Genomic DNA, 23,230 nt, shown 5'->3' with positions numbered 1-23,230 from the left:
ACTTACCTCCAGTAAGTCGGAGCCCTCAGATTCCTGCCTGTCGTATGGGCGGATGATGCCATCTTCGCGGATCAGGCGAGGCGGGCGGAGGCTGGACACCTCCTCAGTAGATTCTGCTACCCTGAATAAGGTAACACAAAACGTGTGACAATCACACCAACTCACGAGTTAAGTAAAAACTAGTAGTAATTTTTAAAACTGGATCAAAGTGAAGAAAAAAATTATTAAAGCCATGCCTGACGGATTCTATCTAAGCATCCACCCTTTTCTTACAGAAAGAAAATGTCAAATTCTGAAATGTCATGGACACTTCATAGCCTTGCTGTCTATCAGTGCCTGGCAAAGGGGAGGAACACTTAGAAGTGTTCAATGTGAAAAATGAAATGAAATGAAAACTGGGCCATAGACTTACTTTTTTTATTCCTTTCCACAATACACGGTCTTATAAAGCCTCCATGGCCCAATTATACTCAAGAGCCTTAAGAGCAGGCTAAATACCCAGACCACTCATATATTCCCAGCAGCGATGGGCACACAGCAGCACACGCGCCCCACCCCGGCCAGACCCCCAGTGTGTGGATGCCCTTACCTCTGAATGCCTTGGAAGGTACTGCTAGCCATGTCTATGATCCCACCGGTTGGACGAGCCACAGCGCCCACCAGCCCTTTTCCAATTCCTTTAAAGAAGCCGGCAGCGCCCTCCTTCTTGGCACCTTTAGGAAACCAAAGACAATGAACACATGATGGTATCTGAAGGTAAGCAAGTCTGAAATGAACACAACCCCAAGCCAACTCAGAAGCTGGAGGATCTGGGTGTCCAGGCAAGCTGGCCTTTATCTTAATGTGGTAGCCTGGTTCTTCTCAAGGCAAAGACCCCTGGGCTAAAGCCAGACTGCTGCAGCAGGCGCTTACGCTAAGGGTGGGCTGCGATCTCCAGGAGACCCTGAGGTCTGCACAGATCTGAGAGGACTGATCCAGCTCAGTCAGCACCCGTGCCTGGGAGGCCAGAGAACTTACCAGAGAGCACTCACTCATCCCACCACAACCATCAGCATGCCCAAGCGGTATATCAAAAACAACTCAAGTTATTAAAAATTCTGTTCACACACTATAAAATGTCCCACTATACAAATTAAATGCTTTCAGTGCATTAAGAACTGTACAACATCGTCAAATCAATTTTAGAAAATCTTTGTCATCTCAGAAAGACAGTCAAGAATTGGGCTGTGCTGTCCATTACTCCCGTCTCCCCAGCCCCTCATCTGAACCCATCCAACCCCCTCCTCCCCTCCCGTCTCCCCAGACTTAGGCAATCCCCTAGAATACTTTCTATGGAGCTTTGGAGTTGCTCTTCGAACACTGCATGTAAGAAGCATTCGCCATATGGTCTATCACAACTGGGCTTCTTGTTTTCTCTTGGGGTCCAATCTGTCCTGGACTCGTTTTGCAGACCAGGCTGGCGCTGGACTCACAGAGATCCTCCTGCCTCCGCCTCCCGAGTGCTGGGGTTAAAGGCGTGTGCCGCCGCCACCACCACCACCTGGCACTGGGCTATTTTTTTTTTTTACTTTGCATCATGTACTCTAAATTCATCTATGTTGTGGTGTGTATTACTTCATGGTTTCTGTTTATGGCTGAATAGTATTCCATTGAGCAGATACGCCATATTTTATTTATTCATGCATTGGTGATAGACAGATCTTTTCCTGTTTTACTACAATAAATAAAGATAAAGATATGAATATTCACATGTAAGATTTTATTTGAGTGTCTGTTTTCAATACTTTTTCAGCAAGTGCCTGGCGGGCTCATGCACGGCGCCTGCCTGTTTCCTGCCCGGGGCTGGAGGAGGAGCTCCTCTCGGTGGCTGTGCACTGTGCGCTCCTGTCAGCAGCCCAATTCCCACACGCTACCCAGACCTCAGCAACCCTAACAGGTTAAGTAAGATCTCATGCTGATCTACTCCCACACTTGTCTGATGACTAAACTGTGCCATTTTGTACATCTTCCTTGAGAAAAAGTCTATTCAGATCCTTACTGTTAGCTTGTACACGTTCTTTCTATAGTCAAGATATAAATCTCTTATCAAATATAGTTTACAAAACTTTTATCCCATTTTATAGATTTTTTTCCTTTTTATGATAGTCTTTTAAGGCATAGTTTTTTTAAATTTTGGCAAACTGCCCTTTTCACTGCCTCCTCATATTTATTCTTCAACACATAATATTTAACCCTTGTTGAGTCCAGCGATCTGGCTTGGTGTCCTGTCCTGAGGGCTCTGCTGCTCTCAGCATCTGGCATCTCACCCACCCTGGGTTTATTTTCACAGACAGTGGACGTAAGGGCTGCATCACTACTGGTCTCCCTCTGCAGATGCACCATCCACTGAAGCCATTGCTAGTTTCTCCTCAGTACCATCTCAGAGATCCAGGCACAGTGGCAGTGCCTGCAAAGTGTCACCGACCTGCACATCTGCCTGCGAGCCAGCATCATACTATGATGCTTACTGTAGCTTTATGCTGCAGTGAACTTTGAAATCGGAACATACAACACATACCAACACTGCTGGGACATGTAACGCCCTCAACATTGCTTTTTAATTTTTAAAGGAGACTTGAGTTGTTTTTAATATATTTGAATTACATTTACACTTTAGATTTAGCTCATCGATTTCTGAAAAGGGGGATTTTGATAGTGAACACATGGAGAAGCAGGAGCTTTTATCACAGGATGATATATATTCATATAACTATACAGTTACATGTGTGAATATATCATTATATACGAATGTATGTACTTATATATCCCACATCAATTGCTACTGAGGGCCTCAGAGAATTTGATTTCCTGATGGTCTTGAGGAGAAAATCACTCTGAATCTCAGTCAGTCACCACCTGACCTCTCTGCTCTCAGAAGACAACACCGTGACAATCAGGACTGTAAGGTAAGATTTGTGGGTAAGGCTCTCGGTCAGCACACGGGAGCGCTCTGCACCTACCTTCCACAGGCTTTGTTATTATTCCAGTCACCCCGCCAAAAACTCCCTGCAAGAGAAATCCATCATCAAATCCTCAAGTCTCCAGCAGATGGGAGGCGCTTAACACGAGACCAGCCACTAGAGGTCCCCATAGGCACAGTGATTGTTTTGTCTTGTCTTGTTTTATAGGCTTGAGACCTTGCCACGAACAAGCACACACAAGTGAGCACACTGATTTTACAAATATTAAATTATGGGCAATTCACAGGAGAATGAGCTGCAGAGCAGACAGCATCAGTCTAATAGCTCCAGTGTATCTGTGACAGACAGACCCCTGAAGGCTCGACAGGACACTCACGCGCAGCAAGCCCTTCCCTCCTCTGGCTAGGCTGTCCCCAAAGTCTTTAGGCTGGCGCCCCATCTCCTCTCTTCTCTTCTGCTGATACTCCTTGTCCATGGTGATCGCTGCGAGGCCTTTCCCGACAGAGCCGGTGATCCGAGATACGACACCCGCTGCACCACCTACAGCGTGCAGCAAGAAGTCAGCCCCACCACGCACCCACGGCACAGCATGCACCGCTTTAAACAAGTACCTGCAGCTCCTCCTCCAACACAAATGCAAGAGTTCCCACGCCTTTTGCTACCAAGAGGGCTAACACATCTTGAAAGCACAATCATTGAACCTACGAACATTAAGAGCCCAGGAGGCTGCTGCTAAGTCACGGCCCAGGTGAGAGCAAGGAAAGGTGAGGTCGTGAAGAAGGGGAGCTCTCTTTCTACACAGAACACTAACTTACATAAACAATGCACCTTAGGGTAGTAGTTACACACACGTACACACATGGGCCATACGTACCTACTGTGTGTCCAAAGAGGCTTCTCACCCCAATCACTAACCCTTCAGCAAATTCTTCAGGGCCTTGGACAGCACCCTGATTTAAAAAAAAAAAAAGTTTAGCATTAAATTTTAACAAGACTTTTAATCTAGCACTCTAAAGATTCCAAGAAACAAAGAATGTATAAAAAAGTCCTTAAGGACTGAGACTAAACCATGTTCCTGCTATCTCTTAAATACCAGTAGATGTATACTGACTGTGTGACTGAGACTAAACCATGTTCCTGCTATCTCTTAAATACCAGTAGATGTATACTGACTGTGTTTAAAAGCAGTTTCAACCCCCACAATCTCAGCAGAATTTACAAGAGGAACACGGCACAGCTGTCAATCACTGGCTGTCATCACAACATGCAGTTGGCATCCCACACTTCTACTGGAATGCCAAAGCTGGCTGCGCCACACGACAGGGTACACGGCGACTGATTCTCTTCTCTACTCTCTGCGTGGTGCTCCTAGTGACCTTGGCCTTTTGACTCTTGAAGCAAAGGTGGACACGTGGGTTGAGAGCTCCAAGGTGGACAGTTGGTTCCCAAGACCTCTTCAGTCCTCTCCACAGCAGCAGAAGCGGTGAGCCATCTACCTAGCACTCAGACACTCCTGACTACACTGAACACCAGGAAACTCGGGCACCCTTTACTGCCCAGCTAAACTTAGATGTGCTCATTTGAATGCGAAACAATCCTTCCATGTCATCTAGAGTGCTTTCATGAAAAACCAAAAACTAATTTTTATTATTATTTGGACATTATTTAATTGCCATATGCAGTTAAAATACAAATACTTGTCACTAGAAAGCAAGGCATTGCCCCCCATGTACCTGGAAGGGCTCGTAGAAAAGGGCTTCGACTCCTTCAGACAGGCCCCGGATGAGTCCAAATGGGTTTCCAAGCACGTCCAGGCCCAACACAAGCACATACATCTGCTTTAAGAACTAAAGAAGAAAAGAAAGTCCGCTAAGTCCTTTCCAAATGCTGAGGAAACTTGAGGAAGCAACGGGAAGAAAGGACAACAGGGAAAACAGTTAAGGGACAGCATGTGCAGCATGGTCTTTTATTCTTGGCCTTCCCAGCTGCAAAGTGGAAGATTACACTGAGCTTACATCGAAGAATATGCATAGTAAATGAATATAAAATTCAGTGGCCATTAGCTGTCTTTATTATTTTACTGATATTAAATCATACAAGGAATCATTAGTAATTAAGGGAGAATAAAGACAACATATACTTGTTTAAACCTATTGTTGGCGTGCACCACAATTAGACTGGTCTCCCAGCAGAGGATGGAGAACGAACGCAGCCCTGCTGTTCCATGTGGCGGCTGCACCTGAGTGGCCTGTAGTGCTGCCCTCCTCGCCTATACACCCAATTCACACAGCCCCGGACGCACAGGCAGCCGCTGGCTCGGAGCCCCTCCTGCAAAGCCCTGCCTACATTTTACATTCCCTGAAGTGGTAAAGGTATCATTGGGAAGGGAAAGGGGCCGGGAAGAAAGCATCTTAAAGTGTGCACTGGAAGGCAAAAGAAAGAACTAGAGCAGCGAGCATGCACAAAACCTGCGTCCGTCAAGCCAGCCACAACCACGGCGCGGGTGGGCAAGGGACCATGATGTCCCACCCAGCTCCCAGAGCTTTGGCAGCTGATGGCTGCTGGGGGAGGGAGAAGAGTAAAGTTTTCATCAAGGATGTGGCCACTGAGAGGCCACCCGTGCTTGAGTAGATGATGCTACACCCACACCCACAGGCAGCACTAAAGGAACTCAGTGGTATGTGTGTGTGTGCGTGTGTGTGTGTGTGTGTGTGTGTGTGTGTGTGTGTGTGAGAGAGAGAGAGAGAGAGAGAAAGAGAGAGAGAGAGAGAGAGAGAGAGGGAGGGAGAGAGGGAGACAGACAGACACAGAGACAGAGACAGACAGACACACAGATAGAGACAGACAGACAGAGAGAGAGAGACAGACAGCGCACATGGGAGGGGCAGGGTGGGGAGGACTTGGAAGGACCCACTAGAATCAGTAAGAATGTCTTACGTCCCTTCTTGATAAGCACCTAGGCCGCACTGAAAGAAACCAGTTCATTGTAAAACTAGCCTACAATTATGTGTGAATCTTCATATCATAATGAAATTTTTAAAAAGTTGATCTAGAGTAAAACTCATTTTTTAAAAAGAATTGAAATTAGGCACTTGAGAAAGCCACTAAGCCACTGAGCATGGTGGCGCATGCCTGAAAACCCAGGGCTGCGGAGACTGAGAAGGGAGACTGGGAACTCAGGGACAGCCTTGGCTACAATGGTTAAGGCTAGCCTGGACTGCTGGAGAGCAAGTCTTAAACAGCCAACAACAACAAAGCCGAGAGTAGTAAGACTGAAGTCAAGCACATAAGCATGTCCACACACGCACGCTCCCATGCGCCCATTAGAAGTGTGTTCCCAGGCGCCCAGTAGAATCACCTGTTCACTGTAGTGCCTGACGACACTCCACATGAGCTGATCTCTCTTGTAAAACTGATAGCGAATCTCATAGTAGGCAAGTCTAGGGGAGACAAAGGAAAGAGTTGAGGCTGCAGCAATGATGCTCTGAGTAGCAGCTAATTCCACTAACATTTAATTTATAATTGTTATCTCAATATTGTGGTGATATATGTTTATAAAAACAGTAACTCTCATGTAAGGTTTTTATAAATAAATAAAGAGGAAAACAGTTTTTAAAAGTCAGCTACAAGGCCAGAGATGTAGCACAGAGCTCTGTGTTCTATACTCAGTAGTACAAGCATGCATACGCATGCACACACCCACACAAACACACAAGCTATGCCACTGAGCTATTTAACTTTTATGTAGTTAAACTGGGATGTTCTCACTGCCTTTAACAGAGAAAGACAACTCTACCCAGAGATCTGCGGACAACTTCGTTTACTATGTGTGCGTGCACATGTGTGAACGCTGGGGGCGTGCTCCAGTGTGTTTGGGTTCACATGCATACATGTGCATGAGTATGTCCCAAGGCTTGTCTGCCATTATTTTTGAAACAGACTCTCATATCGGTTTAGCAATAGCCAGCTGGCCTAGACTGCCCAGTGAGGCCCAGGGACCCACCTGCCTCCACAGCCCCAGCGTGCGACTGCAAATGCGCACCACACCACCACACCTGGACTGTGTGTGGTTCTGGGGACTGAACTTGGCCTTCAAGCACTTCCCCAGCTAAGCTCTCTCCCTAGCCCTTAACTTTGTCAAGTCTTTCAGTTTGAGTTTTATAGTTTTCTCCTTATTTTCTCTGAAACTTGGCACACATGTGAGATGGGAATAATCTAAAACAGCCTTTTCTCTCAGGTAACCGCTTATTTCAATCCCGTGTGGAATGTTCAGGTCAGCAGATGGCCGTGGCGTACAGATGCAGCTGCCACGCACACACAGCCTCCTCATGAGTGCAGACAGAGGCTCCCATCCCAGGAATCTCACTCCCCTGCGACATGTTTCTAAACAGAACTCAGTAGTAAAGCACAATCAATTCATAACATACACATCAGAATAATTCCGTTTTTATTAAATATTCACAGGTAAGCAAAGAGATAAGTTGTTTTCCTCAAGCCCTGGGTATAACTGGATAGACCACTCTCGGGTCACAGGCAGGAAGACGCATCCATTCTCTAAGCTAACACTGCCCTAGTGGAGAGAACCAATATCCTGAAGTGCCTCAGCCAGGAGTGGTTCCCAGCATGCACCTGAACAAGGGTCTTACTTGAATATGAGGTCATCCACATCAGTCAGAGTGGCACCGATGCTTTTCAACAGTAGGTTCACAGACTGAATAGCAATCATCTCCTGTTTCTCTTTGCCTGACTCCTCACCTCCGGAGCCCAAAGACAGACTCAAATGCAACTGAAAGAAAAATAGCATTCAAAACATGAGGAAGCCAAACAAAAGTGCAGACACAGGGGCCAGGTGGTCCAGCAGCACCACAGCCGCCCTGGGAAAGCCTCCAGGCCCTGCTTACACACTCCAGAGCAGACTTGGTGCCTGAACATCTGGTAACTGCTTGTCTTTCCGTAAAATACAGATTATCTGATCTAAGATTGAAGTTCCATTCCTAGAGTGAATAAACGTCTCTGGGTCCAGACAGAAAAGACCAGAACTGACTGCAAAATGGAATCACCATTTAAGAGTAAACCACGCCAACTGGCACAGCAACAGCCCACCAGACAAATTAATGGCTAAGCGCCTAGCTCTATCTATTAAGGCGAATCGTTTACGACCACAATGAACAGTAACGATTTCTGAAAACATCAGTCCCAATAATTGCACTTATCTTCGCTTGCTGATTAGGATGAAACTGTATACAACCTATTACTGCAAGCAATTTTAAACTCCGTATATGGAAATGCCTGACTTCTCCAAACTATTACAACAGTTTAGGAAAGCAATTCTGTTTTATACACCCTGTTAACTGAACAAACTGGTGAACGGAACCAGGTCTGTGGTGCTGTGGCTAATTTCCGAGAACCCAGAGGATCGTCAGTGTTGTAAGGCGCTACTTAATTGTCAGTTTGCCCGTTATGCAAGTACAGCGCACTCCAGTCCACTGCACTTGTGTGTTTACTAAGGCGCCATCCTTCCCCATATGAGCTAAAAAGACAACAGAAGGGGGAAAGGAAATGGGCTCACAAAGTGCCAAGTCAGGGAAGTGAAAGGTATTCAATTTTCCACTCCCTTAGCTACAGTCACACTCTGGAAGAAGCAAAGGCGCCCGTCAACAGCACAGCACCCACTTCTGCGCTCCGATGCGCGGTGAGGGCGCCCATCGCTGCTCTGTTTAGACAGTGGCGGCTGCTACGAAGTACGGCCCGGACATTAAACACTGGTGAGCACTCTCCACTTAATTAAGAAACACGGCTGTCAGCTTCTTCCCTGAGCACAGGGGTTATTAACTCAACACTGGAGAACACGCTCCGGCGGCTCATCCTCGGGAATTACAGCCGCACATGTGTCACAGACGAGTATCGTAACTGTCACCATCAGTCACATGAAACCCCCACCAAATGCCTAATGTAGCAAATGAAGCTGCATTGGTTTACAGACCCTTCTAAGGCTCTGAGGCAATCGCACTCTACCTTCCTATAACAAACCTTAACAGGAGAAATATGGAAATGTTCAAAGAAACTCAGGACCGACATATCAGTCCCTGACGACTCCATTAGCTCTGTGTTCAAAGCGTCAACGTCTTGCTGGATTAACTTAGTCTGAAAAAAATTAAATATTTTTTTTCTCACTACAAGAATTAGCTCAAAAATGATTTTTAAAAAAATGTTTGGCTTAGGAAATCAAAAATGTTACCCGTTTTCTTTCAGCCTCAGGGTCACTTGCTGGGGTGAATAGTGCAATAACTGCTCCAAGGAACCCCTGATCAACTTTTAAGGCCATTTCCTGGATGAGAACCATAAAATACCTGTGGAGAAAATAATCATATATGTTTATTTATTTAAAACATGTGTGTGTGTGTTTTCAGCTGGGGTAGCAGTGCACATGTTAGAACCCAGCACTCAGAAGTCAAGGGCAGGTGGATCTCTGTGAGTTTGAGGACAGCCAGGGCTACATTGTGAGACCTTGTCTCAAAATATATATATATATATATATATATATATATATATATATATATATATGGTCATAACTGTGGTTTTTTTCCTATCCCAAAGCTACAGTACGTTCTTATTTCTGTGAGTCTTAACATTATGCTAATAAGATTAACGTCACCTTAGGGTGAGACTTACCCATTACAGGGAAAGCCTCAAGTGAGTAATACTGCTGCATTAGCATGGACCACCCAAAGCCCCATGTCACGGGCGAGATGATAAATTAGAAGACATAGCACATATCAGCTGACTTTTAAAGTTCAGGGTACCTGCTTTAAAGAACACAGCTCACAAATCTGTGAGCTTTATATTCTAATTGGGACTGGAGATGGCTAAAGTAATTCTTAATTTTGAAATGCAAGCAGACTACTTTAAAATACATTTAAGTACTAAACAGTTCACCATCCCAAAGTACATCAATATAATTGTTGGGAAAAGAATTTCTGTGCAGAAGCTACTCTCAAGCAAACAAACAAAAAGACAACAAAAGTGATTTTTTAAAATCCACCCTTTTCTCCTGGAGCCGGGCAGTAGAACTCTACTCACTTGAACTGTAAGACTTTGCTGTACTCATTGAACCTTGTAATTACACTCACGTCGATGAAAGGCTTGGGCTCTAAAAGAAACACAACATAAGAAGGAAGTCAACCTCTCCACTAGCCAAGCTGCTGTCTTCTAAAGTTTTTATGAAGAGCATGCCAAGGTTTCTTTCTTTTCTTTTCTTTTTTTTTACCTGAGTCCAAAGCAATGGATTTGGGAGGCGCCACTGGATGAAATGCAACTGGGAACATTGTGCCAGGCAACTGATTATCAACCTGGAAGTACACGCATTGGACCAGGTTAGACTGAGTCAAAGGCATCTGCACACACAGGAGGCGACACCGGCAGTTTCGCCCTATGAAAAGCGCTGTGTGTCCCAGTGAGGCCAGGTCCTCCTTAAAAAGAGTGACTGAAAAGCCTCATCTCTGCAGTGACCTTGGGCAGCAGACGCCTGATCTTTAGCATGTGAGATGCTGACCCTGTGGGCTCAAATAAAATAAAAGTAGCGAGTGCATATTAAATTAGAAAAAGTGCAAAGAGCAAGAAGTATCCCAAATAAAACTTGGTGGAGGTGGAAGGAGAAGAGGAGAGGGAGGACGGGGAGGGAGGACTAGCAAGCAATCACCCCCAAACACAGTCCTATAAAGCCCTGTTCTTGGACATGAAGAATGACAAAGAAAAATGTTAGTCAGGGCTATCAAACTGAAAGGCACATTAAGAACAACATGACATCTTGTTATACAAAAACACACTGGCAGTGGTCAGCCTGACGGTCTCAAGAGCAAGCAGTACTCTGGCCTGGGATGGTGAGCGGCTGAATCCACAGGTGTGTGAAAAGAGGAGAACACACAACAACAATAACAACAACAACAACAACAACAATAACAACAACAACAACAGCAGCAACACTTTACTTTTACAACTTGACTGCTGAAGCCCGCACCGAGGGCCTCATGCACACTATACCTACTCTTTTCAAGCTACATCTCAGAACCCCATAAGATAATTTAACACAAATCACAGCTTTCTAACAATAAATTAGGTCTCACTTCCATGCTTTCCTAAGTCACAAAGAACTATTCAGCTGAAAGCACTGTGGTTACCTGGAGCCAGTATAACTGCGCCCGTAAGCATCTCTGGTGAGGGGACTGCTTAAACTCAACCTGGATCCCTGATAAGAAGTCCCGTTTAATAGGGCACCGGAGAGGAAGCCGCATTTCCATCGGAACCTTGTCAAAATTGACCTGTAAGAGACAAAAGCAATTTTGTGACTGTCACCCAGCAACCATTTCATGGCACATAAGCATGCTGCTGCATGAACACAGCACGTCACCTCTCTGTCTCACCACGGCAGCTTGCTTTGTTTCCTCTGTTCTCCTTTGAGGCTGGCCCTCACTCTGTAACCTAGGCTTTCCTTAAACCCACTGCCTCCCAAGTTCTGACATTACACACACTAGCCACTACACCAGCCAGAAGGGCTCTTCGGGTCAACTGCAGCTACGGCCTAGGAAGCAGAAGTATTGCCTTTCTAAAATGTATTAGAAAACTACAATTCAGAATGGTCTAAATTATAGAAACGTTACTTAAAATGCCATATAGAAAAACTAATAGTAATAGAGAACTCCAGGTAATTCATTTTTGAAGGTTTCATTTATTTTATTTTTATGTTATGTGCATGAGTGGTTTTGCCAGCCACCGCATGAAGTGCCTGTGACAGCCAGAAGAGGGCGCCAAACCCCTGGAACTGAAATGGATGGAAACCAAATCTCAGTCCTCTGCCAGGGCTGACAGTGACTAACTGCTGAGCTATCTCCCCAGCCCAATTCCAGGTCATTCTTAGACAAAACCGTGTAATGTTGAAGCTGGACTTGTTTTTGTGTGACATAACTGCATAAATATTTTCATTCCACCCACAAACACCTGTGGGTGTACGACGGGTGCATGACTGGGCTTGTACAAAGTCTGCCCTCAGGAGGCAAACACAAGAACAGGCAAAGTCCAGGCCTGCAGAAGAGCAGCCCAGAAATGTAGAAGCTTCTGGGGTCTTCTTGCAGCAGAGATGACTTCATGTTTCGCTCTGTGCAACCTATGCAGTGCACACCTTTATTTGTGGGTGCGTACCCACATCCAACAATCACTCACACTGGGTGGAATAACAGAGCAAAGTTTAGGTACGTTTTTCACCCGTTAAACACTGCAATCGGTACTCATCGGTGTGAAAAGATGTTTAACAGTCATTAAATCTCCACAATCTTACTGAAAGCAAACTCCATGGAACTGATCGGCAAGAACAACCAATAAACACAGAGAAGAAAGCCAAAGTTAAACAGTCCTATGGCTATGTCTTAAGTAAGTATTAAGTTAGCTGCTATATACAGGACATTAAAGTCTTACTCAGTCGCAGTATACCACCACCTGGACCACACAACCCATGAAATGTAAAACCACAAACCACAAACCATAAAACAACACTTGGTATACCTCAAAATTGCCGTCCAGCTTAATCCAGCCACGGCTTTCTGAAGCAAGGTGCTTCTGGTAGGACTGCTCCAGCAACATTATCTGCTTCTGGCTGAACGGCTTCCACTTCCGCTTCGGCTTCATCTCCCAAACAATACCCGAGCTAAAATAATCCACAAAGGAAATAAAACTGTAATGTATATATTTTCATGGGACTGGCTGAGTTTTGTACTTACCTGGCTATTAAATTCGTGGGAAGTTACACTGATACCAGTGATGTTCTTCGATACAAGACATTCTTTTCAAAAAGCAAATTTTGCCTGCTGCTAAGATGCACGGAGGAAAAGATGAGTGGGAACTATTTTTCATGGCAACACACCAGCATCAATCAAGCAAATGACTGTTTCTGTTTACTTTTGTACAGGACAACAGAGAATGCACATGGATGATGTCAAAGAAAGAAAAAAAACTTCCATAAAAATTTTAACCGATGATATTTATAATATAGAAAAACTAAACACAGTTTTTAAAAACCATGAATCTGTAAAAAATTATTTTAGAGATGTCAACATTTTACATAATTATTGTTCCTGATTATCAAAATCAAGTGCAAATGCTCAACTTTTCAAGTGGATTTTTTTTAAATGAAGACTTATTGTTTATTTATGTGACTGTACGAGTGTGGGCCCTGAGTGTGCATAGCGGCCAGAAAAGGGCATCAGGTCGGCTGGAGCGGGAGTTAGAGGCTTTTGTGAGTCACTCCACATGTGCTGGGACTCTACTGCGGATTCTCTACAAGAGCAGTAAGTATTCTTGACCTCTGACCCATCTCTCCAGCCCCATATCTGTGCTGATTTACGACAAGAATCCTATAACTTCTACAGGCAGTTACCAGCAAGTACTGCCATCAGCCTGAGAGAACACTGCAGCTATCTTATTTTTATTTTCTTTATTACCTGTAAGGGGTTTACAAAGTTCTAATCAATTCTTGTCTTGATACTTGCTTTTTAGCCTGACAATACAGTGCAAATAATCGATTACAAGGAAGTTCCTCAATTGGACAGATAGATTTTGTGATGTAAACATTTACTTTGCATATATATCAAGGTTAGAAAAATAATGTTGCTGCAAATGAAAGCTTATGATAAAAAATATGACTTTTCAAACACAGGGATTTCAAACTCACAGGAGCACTGCGAGAGGGTAACTCCTTTCCTTCAGAAAGATCTTACTGTTGGCTCAGAATTTAGAGTCCAGTGAGAGGCTTCCATGGCTAAGCCATGCAACTGCTGTGTGACAATGAACTTCAGCTGCCATAAAACGTTTCAGGATGGATACTGGCTAAACCACTAGACTGAGTTTGACAGCACACAGCCGACTCATGGATTTCCCACCAAGTATCTGCTGACCCACAACACAAGCACCAGAGGGCGTGGATGTGTTACACACCTGTCCAACCAGGATTCTGTTTCCAGTTGCAATATACTTTAGACTTAAGCTCAGTCACACAGAATTCATTTTTCCCCTGGAAGAAACCTTAAGAGAATGATGCCCCATTTCCCTTAAGGGGGTTGGGGGGCAGAGGTAGGTTTTGGTTGCCTTCTTGGGCTATAGAGAGTTATTTTCAATGGAAGTTGGCTATAAGTTATTATTGGTCTTATTTAGAGAGAAAGCAAGGTTGGACTCAGGGATGTCTCTCTTTTCCTTTATCTTCCATTCTTAGGCTTGGAGATAGAGGATGAAAAGAAAGAAGAGGAAATATAGAGAGATGTAGGGAAGATAGAACAAAAGGTAGATTAGTGCATCTACTCCTCAACTTAATGCCTCAATTGTCACTCACAAGGTTATTTTTAATTCACTGGTTTAGAATTCTGTATACAGATGCAAAACGAATTCAATCTTAGATACAACGGAATAGAATTCAAATTTAAGATTATTCTTCACACATATTATATTCATTTCTACTCTAATATGAGGTGTTGTACCCACATAACTCAATACAAGGTTTACTTCCAATACTTGGGAAGTGCTACTGCAGGCTGTTTAGGATAAGTAAGTCATACAAGTTAATTGATCAAATCATAGCCATATCAATTACAAGATATTTTTACCATAAGGATATACATCTTAGGTGCAACAGATAGATATGATTCTATAGAAAGATAAGGTAAAATAGTTAAATAAGGTCTTCAAAAACTCTCAGAGACATACAGAATATGGCATTTAAAATGTTTTTATTATTTTAAAGATTCATTGACAATGAGAGAGGTTAACTCCTGGCAATACTCAGTCTACATCAAAGAAGATGATGAGCATCAAAGAACCTCCTTATGGAGATGACTTCAAATAAGGCAAAACAGCCACTGGGCAAAATGTCCTTGTTTCTGCCACAGACAGAATTCTGCCTAAAAATGGGCAAGCTTGGATGCAGGCAGAGTCAATGGCCAAACTCTGCCAAGACAGGGTAAGCAAGTCCTCAATAGTCCCTGCCCCCCAAATATGTCTGTCAGATATATTGGGCCAGAAGGCTGAAGATGATGCTCCAATGTTATAGAGAGTTCTGGATGACTGCTCACGTAGCTAACTGTCTCTGTCATCTTCCCATTTGGGAAGCTGCTAATCTCCACTTCCTGTGTACTCAGGTAATTAATCTTATTCCTTCTCAAGTCTCTGATGGGGCTGAAGACCAGATAGCTTAGTTTTACAATTAAGCTTAGTTGTTTAGGGGTTAAGATGTCTTTAGGTCTAGATAGATAATGATGAGATATGATAGATATTGATTTATATTCAGAATTTTAGATGCACCAAGATAGGAAATACCTTTTCTTCAAGACTGCCAAACACAAATAGCCAAAACACTAAGAATGTAACATTTATGTAATTCCTGATTGTTTCATGGTTCTTCTTGCTGGAGGTTTATTGTATATATATGTGTGTGTGTGTGTAATAATATAAATGTACATGTAAATTTTTTAAAAATATTTAATTTTTTTAAAAAAAGAAAATATTCTCACCAGTCATTTTGAGCCCTGCAGTGACTTCCCACCTGCACAGTGACTGGGTGCAAAGGCGTACCAGCTGACTCCTCAGAGCCCGAGAGCCTTCGGCGACACTGGCTGTTTGCACTGACTGATGCTATTCTGAATGTCCTCATCTCCTTGTACATCTGTCCTCACAGAAATGCTAATGGCCGTAAGGAATTTACCATCTCTGCATACATCTCTTCAGTTGGTCTCAACTGGCCCATGACTGACTACAGAAGGCTTTCCTTGCTTGACTTGACAAGTGAGTGCCCCCAGAAGCTGGCTTTGACTGTGGCCTCCTTCAAGTTCATCTTTATGAAGACTTGGACTGTGGTGAGATGTTTTGTATTAAAACTTTCTAATTTTTCCAGGCACTGTTCACCGGCAAACATGTTTAGTTTGGAAGTGTCGGTGCGTTCAGTATTCTTCTGGCACAGGTATAATGACATTATGCAATGAATTAATACTTTGTCAAAAATAATGTTCTTTTTTTTTTAGGGCTATGACCTAAAAGAGAGACATTCTTCCTGTTTTCACATGATGGGCATCCAGTAGTAAGAATAAATATATAAGAATATAGCAAAACAGTATCCACTGTGATGTTAGTGCACAGAACAACAGTGAGAACGCAGCTACATATGTAAGATGATGAGCAGTGCTCCCAAAACCATTCACGGGCCACATGCTGTGAACCTCATATAATTTCACTTCTCATAAACTATTATTCGTGGCTTTCCTATCTTTTCAATATTAAAAATATTCATTTGAAACCAAAAGATATGCCTAAACAGGCAGCAGTTTAGATGTGCTGAGGTGTATTAAAGAGTGCTGCTCAGAAACTAAATATGAATCCACAAATTTTAATTTACTTGGCTTACTGCTACTAGTCAGTGATAATGTTACCTATGTGTTACATAAATCCATCAGCTCTTCCTGAGAAAAATCAAGAAACCCGGGGAAACTTCCTCATGTTTAGGGGCATCTAAATAGATGGTTTTGTTGTGGGAAACTCTCTTCCAAATAAGTCTTTCAGCAGACTCACTGTGATTAGGAGACAAGGTAACTCTTCAAGTATTTTCTCGGTAGAAACGGAACCAGAGAAAAGTACTGGCGGCAAGGGCTCTAAGTAAGTAACTCTAAGGGACTTAGAACCCAGAGCTGTGACCTGCTGCTCAGGCGCAGGAGCTCGGCCTCGCCCCTCTCAGGCTGGCAGGCACAGCGAATGTCTGGGTAACAAACTTCCAGCTACATTTCCCACTTCAGGGCAGTGAGTTTCCTAGGCTCTGACATTTCAAGGAGCTACCTACGGCTGCTAGTGCCCACACATTCCCTTTGCGACCTGGCTGCCTGCTGGGGCATCAGAGAATTTAGCTGCTGCTCACGTGGGAAACCTGCCCCCTTTCCTCAGAGATCCAGAACAAGGGACCCAGACTCTGCCACCTGGGCCTGGCTCCACTCCAGAGTCCCTGCAATGCCACCTTTGATGCTGGGCGCCGAAATGTGCTCCACAGCATGCTGTCCTCTGTAAACTATTAGCCCTCAACAATCCATCTCAGTGGCGTTGAACCCCACAGCACATACGACAGGGTGTGTGTGTGTGTGTGTGTGTGTGTGTGTGTGTGTGTGTGTGTGTGTGTGTGTGTGTGTGTGTGTGTGTGTGTGTGTATTCCCCTAATGGCTTCTCCCAAGGCATGCTACTTTCCCCAAATTCCACTGCAAAAATTAATTATTTGCACTGCAGATGCAGATACTATTTTCAGTTTTTCCTCAATCTTTTTGTAACTCATTTTTTGGAATAAAAATGGAAAGAAGGAAGGAAGGAGGGATGGAAAGAGAAGAAAGGAAGGCAAGGAGGAAGAAAGGAAGTAAGGAGGGAGGGAGGATGGAAAAAAGAATGGACAGACTGACTGACCCTCTTCCCTGCCAACTGACCTGAGTACAGTGAGGATGCAGAGGGTCTCTGAGTTCCTTTGCATCGCTGGCCTCTCAGCTGGCTGTCCCAACAGTTACTCAGTAAACATGTCTACTTGGTTACAGGCATCTGTTTATACCACTAACTGGGTGCTACAGACTTAGAGCCTTTTAAAGACTCCTGCCTCTTGTCTACCTCTGTGCATACCTGGTGATTCCAATGTACGAGACTTCTTGCTTGTTTTCGTTGTTAACCAGAGAGAGCCCGAGGCTGTGGAGCGACAGGGTGACTTCACGGTCAGCCTGCTCCATCTCTTCTGCCTGGAGGGCTTTGGTAACAATAGCGACGTCATCTGTGAAGAGCAGAACCCTCTGGCGCCCATCCAGGAAGGACACCCAGTGGATCTGGACGTTCGCGTCGTACGGAAACTGCCCACACTCGTCCTGGAGAAGGAAGGCTCTGAGTTAAACCTGTATGCATTTTCCATACCTAACCTGACTATTGTAACTGGGGAGGGTCAGGAAACCTTCCAAAGAGCTCCTCTGAGATAGAGCTCGAGGCATCAAGCTGACAGGAAGCCAGCACTTACAGGAAACGACAGTAACACCCACCAGGTGTAGGGCTACGCTGAGTGGGCAGGGCAGAGCTCCCCAAGCAAAATCTAAAGAGTGGAGCACCAGCACCCACCCTAAAGCTGGGTGGAGAGGGTGGTCCCCTATAATCCCAGTACTTGGGGGGCAGAGGATTCTAGGGCAAGCTGGCTACTTAGACAAGGCACATTGAGAGACCCTGCCTTGATAAAGTAGGAAATGATTCAGAAAGACGCCAGAAATCAGTTTTGAGGTTCTACACGCGTAAGTACGTGCGCTCACATACTCATCATGTTCCAAGACCCATGTGAACATATATACACACATGCCCACAACACACACACACACACACACACACACACACACACACACACACACACACGCAAAACCATCGATAGTTTCCCTATCATCAACTGTAGTGCCTCAATGTGAGGTCCTAGCTAGTGTTGGTGGGGCACCGAGTAGGATCACGCGCTCGCTTTACTGGCCCTAGTACTGTAAGATGGTTAACTGTCTCTAAACTGGAGAGCGGTTCCTGCCGGGAGGCCCCTAAGAGGTCATAAGAAGCTGTTGGGGGTGGGGCGGGGGTGGGGAGGAACCTAAGTTACAGTGGAAATCCCGGGATGTTTGAGAAGCTGGGACCACAGGACATCTGTGAGGGAACCTTTAGGTATGGAGGGGACTGTGTCTCTTGCAGGCAGCAGAGCTGGCGGGGCACGGCTGCCCAGCCCTGTGGGCCTCGGGTGAGTCCCCCACAAGCCCCAGGTGCTGGAGATGGAACCACAGGGTTCCACGTTCTCCCTGCTGGGCTCCCTCGTGTTTGCACGGGATTACTCCATGTTTTGCCCTCATCCCTTTCCTGTAGACTAGAAATACTTACTCTGTGTCACTGTATGTTGGAAACATGTAACTTCTTCATGACTGTCCAGGGGCTCGCAGTCTCAGACGAGACCGTGCTTACATTTCTGAACAGTGTCCGGACTGTTAAACACTAGAGGCACTCGTGAGGGTGGACTGACTGCACCTTGCCTTACTCAGTGGTCACAGGGTGGGGTCAAGGGATGGAAGGCTAGTATAAAAGCAAAAGCTTGCGTGTCAAGTTCATGTGCCTGTGATTGTTCATACTGTCAACTTGACAGGGTCGAGAACCACCTTGGAGACAAATCTCTGGATGTGTCTGTGGCAGAATTTCTAATAACAGAAGTGAGTAAATACATCTAAGTGCAGACAGCGCCCTTCCAGGAGCTGCAGTCCTAGCCTGCACGAGAAGGAGAAAGCCAGCCGCGTGCCAGCAGTCACCTGTCTCTGTCCCCTCCCCTCACCTCCTTCGCCTTCCCTGCCTGGATGGCTGCACCTCCACAGACCACAGAGGCCTGAACCAGCGCTCCCTCACTAAGGACGCCTGCCATGTGCTTTGTCACGGTAACCAGAAAAACAGCCAACAGCAATGATTTGCAACATAAAGCACAAAAGCAACTTTCTTAAAATGTATCAATTCACTTTTGTTCCCCCAAGGCTTCTCTGTCAAACCGTACCTTTAGGAGGTCGTGCTCCCCAACATTTGCTGCATAGCTCCAAGTGAGTTTCCTGGTGCCAGTGGGGTCCGCCCAGGCAAAGAGTCGAGTTTCTCTTGGCAGCAGCACTAGCTCCTCCTGGGACCCACTGAAACCATCGACAGAGGAAAGATCAGCATGCTCTGGCCTTGAGAACCCACAAAGGCCTTACGGACTGGCTCAGCTAATAGCATACAGTTCAGCCCCCAAAACAAGCGTACTGGCACGGTCCATGCCTGGCAGTTCTGAAGCCTGCGCAGACAGACTTCAGAGGTGCATTTACAGTGAGGCTCACTCACCATCACCACGTCACAGAGGGAGGGACAACGTCACAGGCCTTTGTCTGCAGTCTGAAACTTACAAAGACCCAAAGCCCAAAGCTTTTTTTTTTCCCCTTATGTCTGCTATCAAGCCATTTGGCAAAAAAACCCATTTGAGCTGATGGGGATCTTTAAATAGCATGTGTTTGTCCCAGTTCACTGTCATGAATATGTAAGTGTGGCTGAAGAAGGAATAAACACCACACCACCCTCCCCACCATTGTAAAGTCTGAAGACATTATGGATGTGGAACACCAACATTTCCCAGAAGGGACCGTGGATCAATGAACGCAAAGTTGGGGTTCAAACAGCACCTTCCCCCATACCTCTGTTTATATGTGAGGACGTCCCACGGCGTGTGGTTCATTATCAGGGCAGGCGCAGAGCCCTCGTGGTAATCAGAGAAGGTTATGACAGTTGAGTGCTCAGCAGTGTTTACATCCACCAAGATCCCTCCACCGTCCTGCTTCAGGGGGAGAATATATTCGGTTTGCTGGCTGAATCTCGGTTACACAAGGAACCATGACACATTCAAGCAGCTGTACAATCGCACTGCTCACTTCCTGAGTTCTTACTGGCTCTGATTCTTACAAACATGCGTTGGCATTAAACAGGCACACAGGAGCCCTACAAGTAATTGCCAGACTCTACAGCACAGCTTAGAGAAATACGTTCAAGCAACTTTCAAAAGTCAAAGACACGGTGTTCACAACATGAAGACTTACCAGCTCCTCTAAGCTCAGTAATGTGCCATTGTCTTGTCGGTCGTAAAAGAATGGCCTGGAGGACCCTTCACAGCCCACCACTCTCACACAAAGTTTGCCAGACAAATTTTCAGGCCAAAATGGAATGCACTGAAAACATTGAATATAGTATCAGTTTTAAAACTGTGCTGTGACATAGGTCACGGACTCACTAAACACACTGGGTAAGCAAGTTTTTAAGTCTAAATCTGATTTGAGTAAACCATCATCAAAATTGATTAAATGTCGTCTACACTTTATAGTAAAAACACTGACAAGCTGGGTGTGGTGGCAACTCAGACGCTGAAGCAGGACGATGCCAAGCTTTAAGGCCAGCGCGGGTTACACAGCAAGAGCTGTTCAAAACAAAACACTATCGACCTAAATATGCAACCTATTAATCTGTATGTAGTTGTAGCAATTACATTATAAAAATCTCAAGAATGTATTGATTAAGAATTCCTCCATGCCAGGTGCAGTGGTGCACATCTGTAATCCCAGCACTAGAGGAGGCAGAGACAGGCAGATCTCTGTGAGTTCGAGGCCAGCCTGGTCTACAAAGCGAGCCCAGGACAGCCAAGGCTACACAGAGAAACTTGTCTCAAACAAAAAAAAAACAAAACAAAAAAAGAATGCTCCAAATTCTGAATACTTAAAATCTATACTCTTCATTGCCTTTGCTTTTGTGTCTTGCGAAATTCACTTCACTGATGCACAAAGAATTTTTCACAGGACACCTTCTCTACACACAAGAGAAAGCCAGAAGCAGCCGGGGAAGAGGCTACCACACAGCAGACTGCAAGTCCAGACCTCAGGAGCAGCTGCTAAGATCTTAATCAAAACATAACAGTTAGAGCTTCTGTCTCTCCATCTATAAAAGGGGACTCTCAGTTTTTCATATAACACAAAATGTGGTAATACTACAGTAAATCCCATTTCTGAGTTAATATGCTACTGCAGCAAACTTGCATCAAAGATAAGAAGTCAAGCATTTGTACACAGCACTGGGTCTCTATTTTCCATAGCACGCGGATCAATTTTAGTCATATGGGAAGAACTAGTGAGTGACTGACTGCCATCTAGCTGAGCTACTAGGAAATATTACTGATAATTTTCAAACAAGGTGAAATAAAGATCTCTCGAAGCCACTGCCACACTTAACATGTATATATTTACACGTCCCTGTTTATCTATACATTTTAGGAATCAGTCATGTTTTGGGAGGCTTACCTCTGAGGAAGCGACGTAGTGCCATTTGTTGGTCGGTATGGAGCCATCAGAGGCAATCTCTCCGACTTCTAGCTCTAAAGAGGACTTGTTTGCGACCGTGCAGAAGGGAGTCAGCGTGACTACCCTCGAGAGGTTGAAACTGCTCATTTTGATGCTGACCCCAACCTGAGGGAAGGAAATACACGAGACCGTCCTCCCGCTCTTTATCCAGTCACACACACGTAACGTACAACAGCTAAAGAAGGAATTCTTCAATAAAGTAACTAATAAAAGCTGTATTCTATCGCTGTCAAAAAAAAATCTGGTTTATTTCATAAGCTTTGCCAGAAAGTAACTGCAGAACACAGATCACCATCCCAGTGACAACTTGCAATGACAGATTTACTGTCTAGACTTTTTTTTTTACTTATTAACAATCCAACTGTTAATTGCTCTATGGTTAGTAGGCTCAAATTTTATTGCTTTGTCTGTTACCAATAAAATTAGAATTCTGGAGCAGTAAGTAAATGGGTCACGTGGCATCTGATTATTCAAAAATTCAAAGCAGTCAAACTTAAGATTTACTGCATAACTGACAAGGTATATGAAAGGAAGAGTCTAGTGTATCTTGACTATGAAATAAGTTGCCCACTCCAAAGGATTCAACCTCCTGTTTAAATTTTGGCAAATTCAACTTCTGCTTTGATACAGTAATCATAGAAATCATAGCCACAGAATAATTTGATTGGAGATTTCTGCTCACTGCAGGAGCCGGCTTGTGTACTAGAGTGTGGGAAAGTAAATGACGGCAAGGGTACGAAGGCAGACACTCTCACCAAGTACTCCATGTTGGTGGCAGGGCACTTCACACACCCATAGCTTCCCACGGTGTCCAATGAGAAGCCACTGGACCAGCCACTAGTTGAAATTTTTAACTGTACCTGTACCAGAGAACACATAACATCATGTAGGAAACCTAAAAGATGATACTAACTTCACTTCATACAGAAACTGCTAGACTTCTGGAAATTTCTGCAGTATCTTGAGACACAGAAAAATATAGTCACAGCCAAACCGAATGGTTCTAGGGAGCCAAGGGCTTGAAATATAGCTCTGGCCTTCCCAATCACCTCAGCAATGAGTGCAAATTTGTCACTAAACATGATTACTTAGTTGAAATTAACAAATTTAAGCATGTTTTTCATGTTGTTTTTTCAAAAGAATCATAATACTAAATATTTACTGATGCTCGATTTATGACAAGATAAAAAGTTCTCAAAAGTTTTAGGAAACAGAAGACAATCTTTCCACCCTTCGGCAGGTGCTAAAGGACAGACACAATGGATACCAGAGTGCAGGACACGCTGCCCACGTCAGTGGGCACGG

General features: G+C 44.5%; 1 protein-coding gene across 6 annotated transcripts in view; it reads right to left on the bottom strand.

Annotated features, from left to right (window-relative positions):
• VPS13C (vacuolar protein sorting 13 homolog C) overlaps positions 1–23,230 on the bottom strand; it is a 164,056-nt gene that overhangs the window by 16,586 nt on the left and 124,240 nt on the right. For 4 of the 6 annotated variants that reach the window (XR_014779095.1, XM_084781224.1, XM_084781226.1 and 1 more), the window contains 20 exons: positions 22,681–22,785; positions 21,866–22,030; positions 20,618–20,746; positions 20,219–20,358; positions 19,555–19,681; positions 17,637–17,872; positions 12,516–12,657; positions 11,138–11,278; positions 10,228–10,309; positions 10,041–10,110; positions 9,199–9,310; positions 8,991–9,104; positions 7,607–7,746; positions 6,319–6,400; positions 4,694–4,807; positions 3,835–3,910; positions 3,337–3,500; positions 3,000–3,045; positions 590–713; positions 7–121 (listed from right to left, as the gene is read on the bottom strand). Coding sequence is in view for 5 of the 6 variants with exons in the window: in XM_084781224.1 (XP_084637350.1) it covers positions 7–121; positions 590–713; positions 3,000–3,045; positions 3,337–3,500; positions 3,835–3,910; positions 4,694–4,807; positions 6,319–6,400; positions 7,607–7,746; positions 8,991–9,104; positions 9,199–9,310; positions 10,041–10,110; positions 10,228–10,309; positions 11,138–11,278; positions 12,516–12,657; positions 17,637–17,872; positions 19,555–19,681; positions 20,219–20,358; positions 20,618–20,746; positions 21,866–22,030; positions 22,681–22,785 (2,424 nt within the window). In the remaining variant the exon portion in view is untranslated. The remainder of the gene's footprint in view (positions 1–6; positions 122–589; positions 714–2,999; positions 3,046–3,336; positions 3,501–3,834; positions 3,911–4,693; positions 4,808–6,318; positions 6,401–7,606; positions 7,747–8,990; positions 9,105–9,198; positions 9,311–10,040; positions 10,111–10,227; positions 10,310–11,137; positions 11,279–12,515; positions 12,658–17,636; positions 17,873–19,554; positions 19,682–20,218; positions 20,359–20,617; positions 20,747–21,865; positions 22,031–22,680; positions 22,786–23,230) is intronic. The other 2 variants (XM_084781225.1, XM_084781227.1) reach the window with 1 other exon arrangement.

This window comes from Acomys minous, assembly GCF_964271855.1.
Source record: "Acomys minous genome assembly, chromosome: 5".
NCBI classification, from domain to species: domain Eukaryota; kingdom Metazoa; phylum Chordata; class Mammalia; order Rodentia; family Muridae; genus Acomys; species Acomys minous.
Note: the sequence above shows the minus strand (reverse complement) of the source record. Positions and strands in the feature narration are given on the sequence as shown.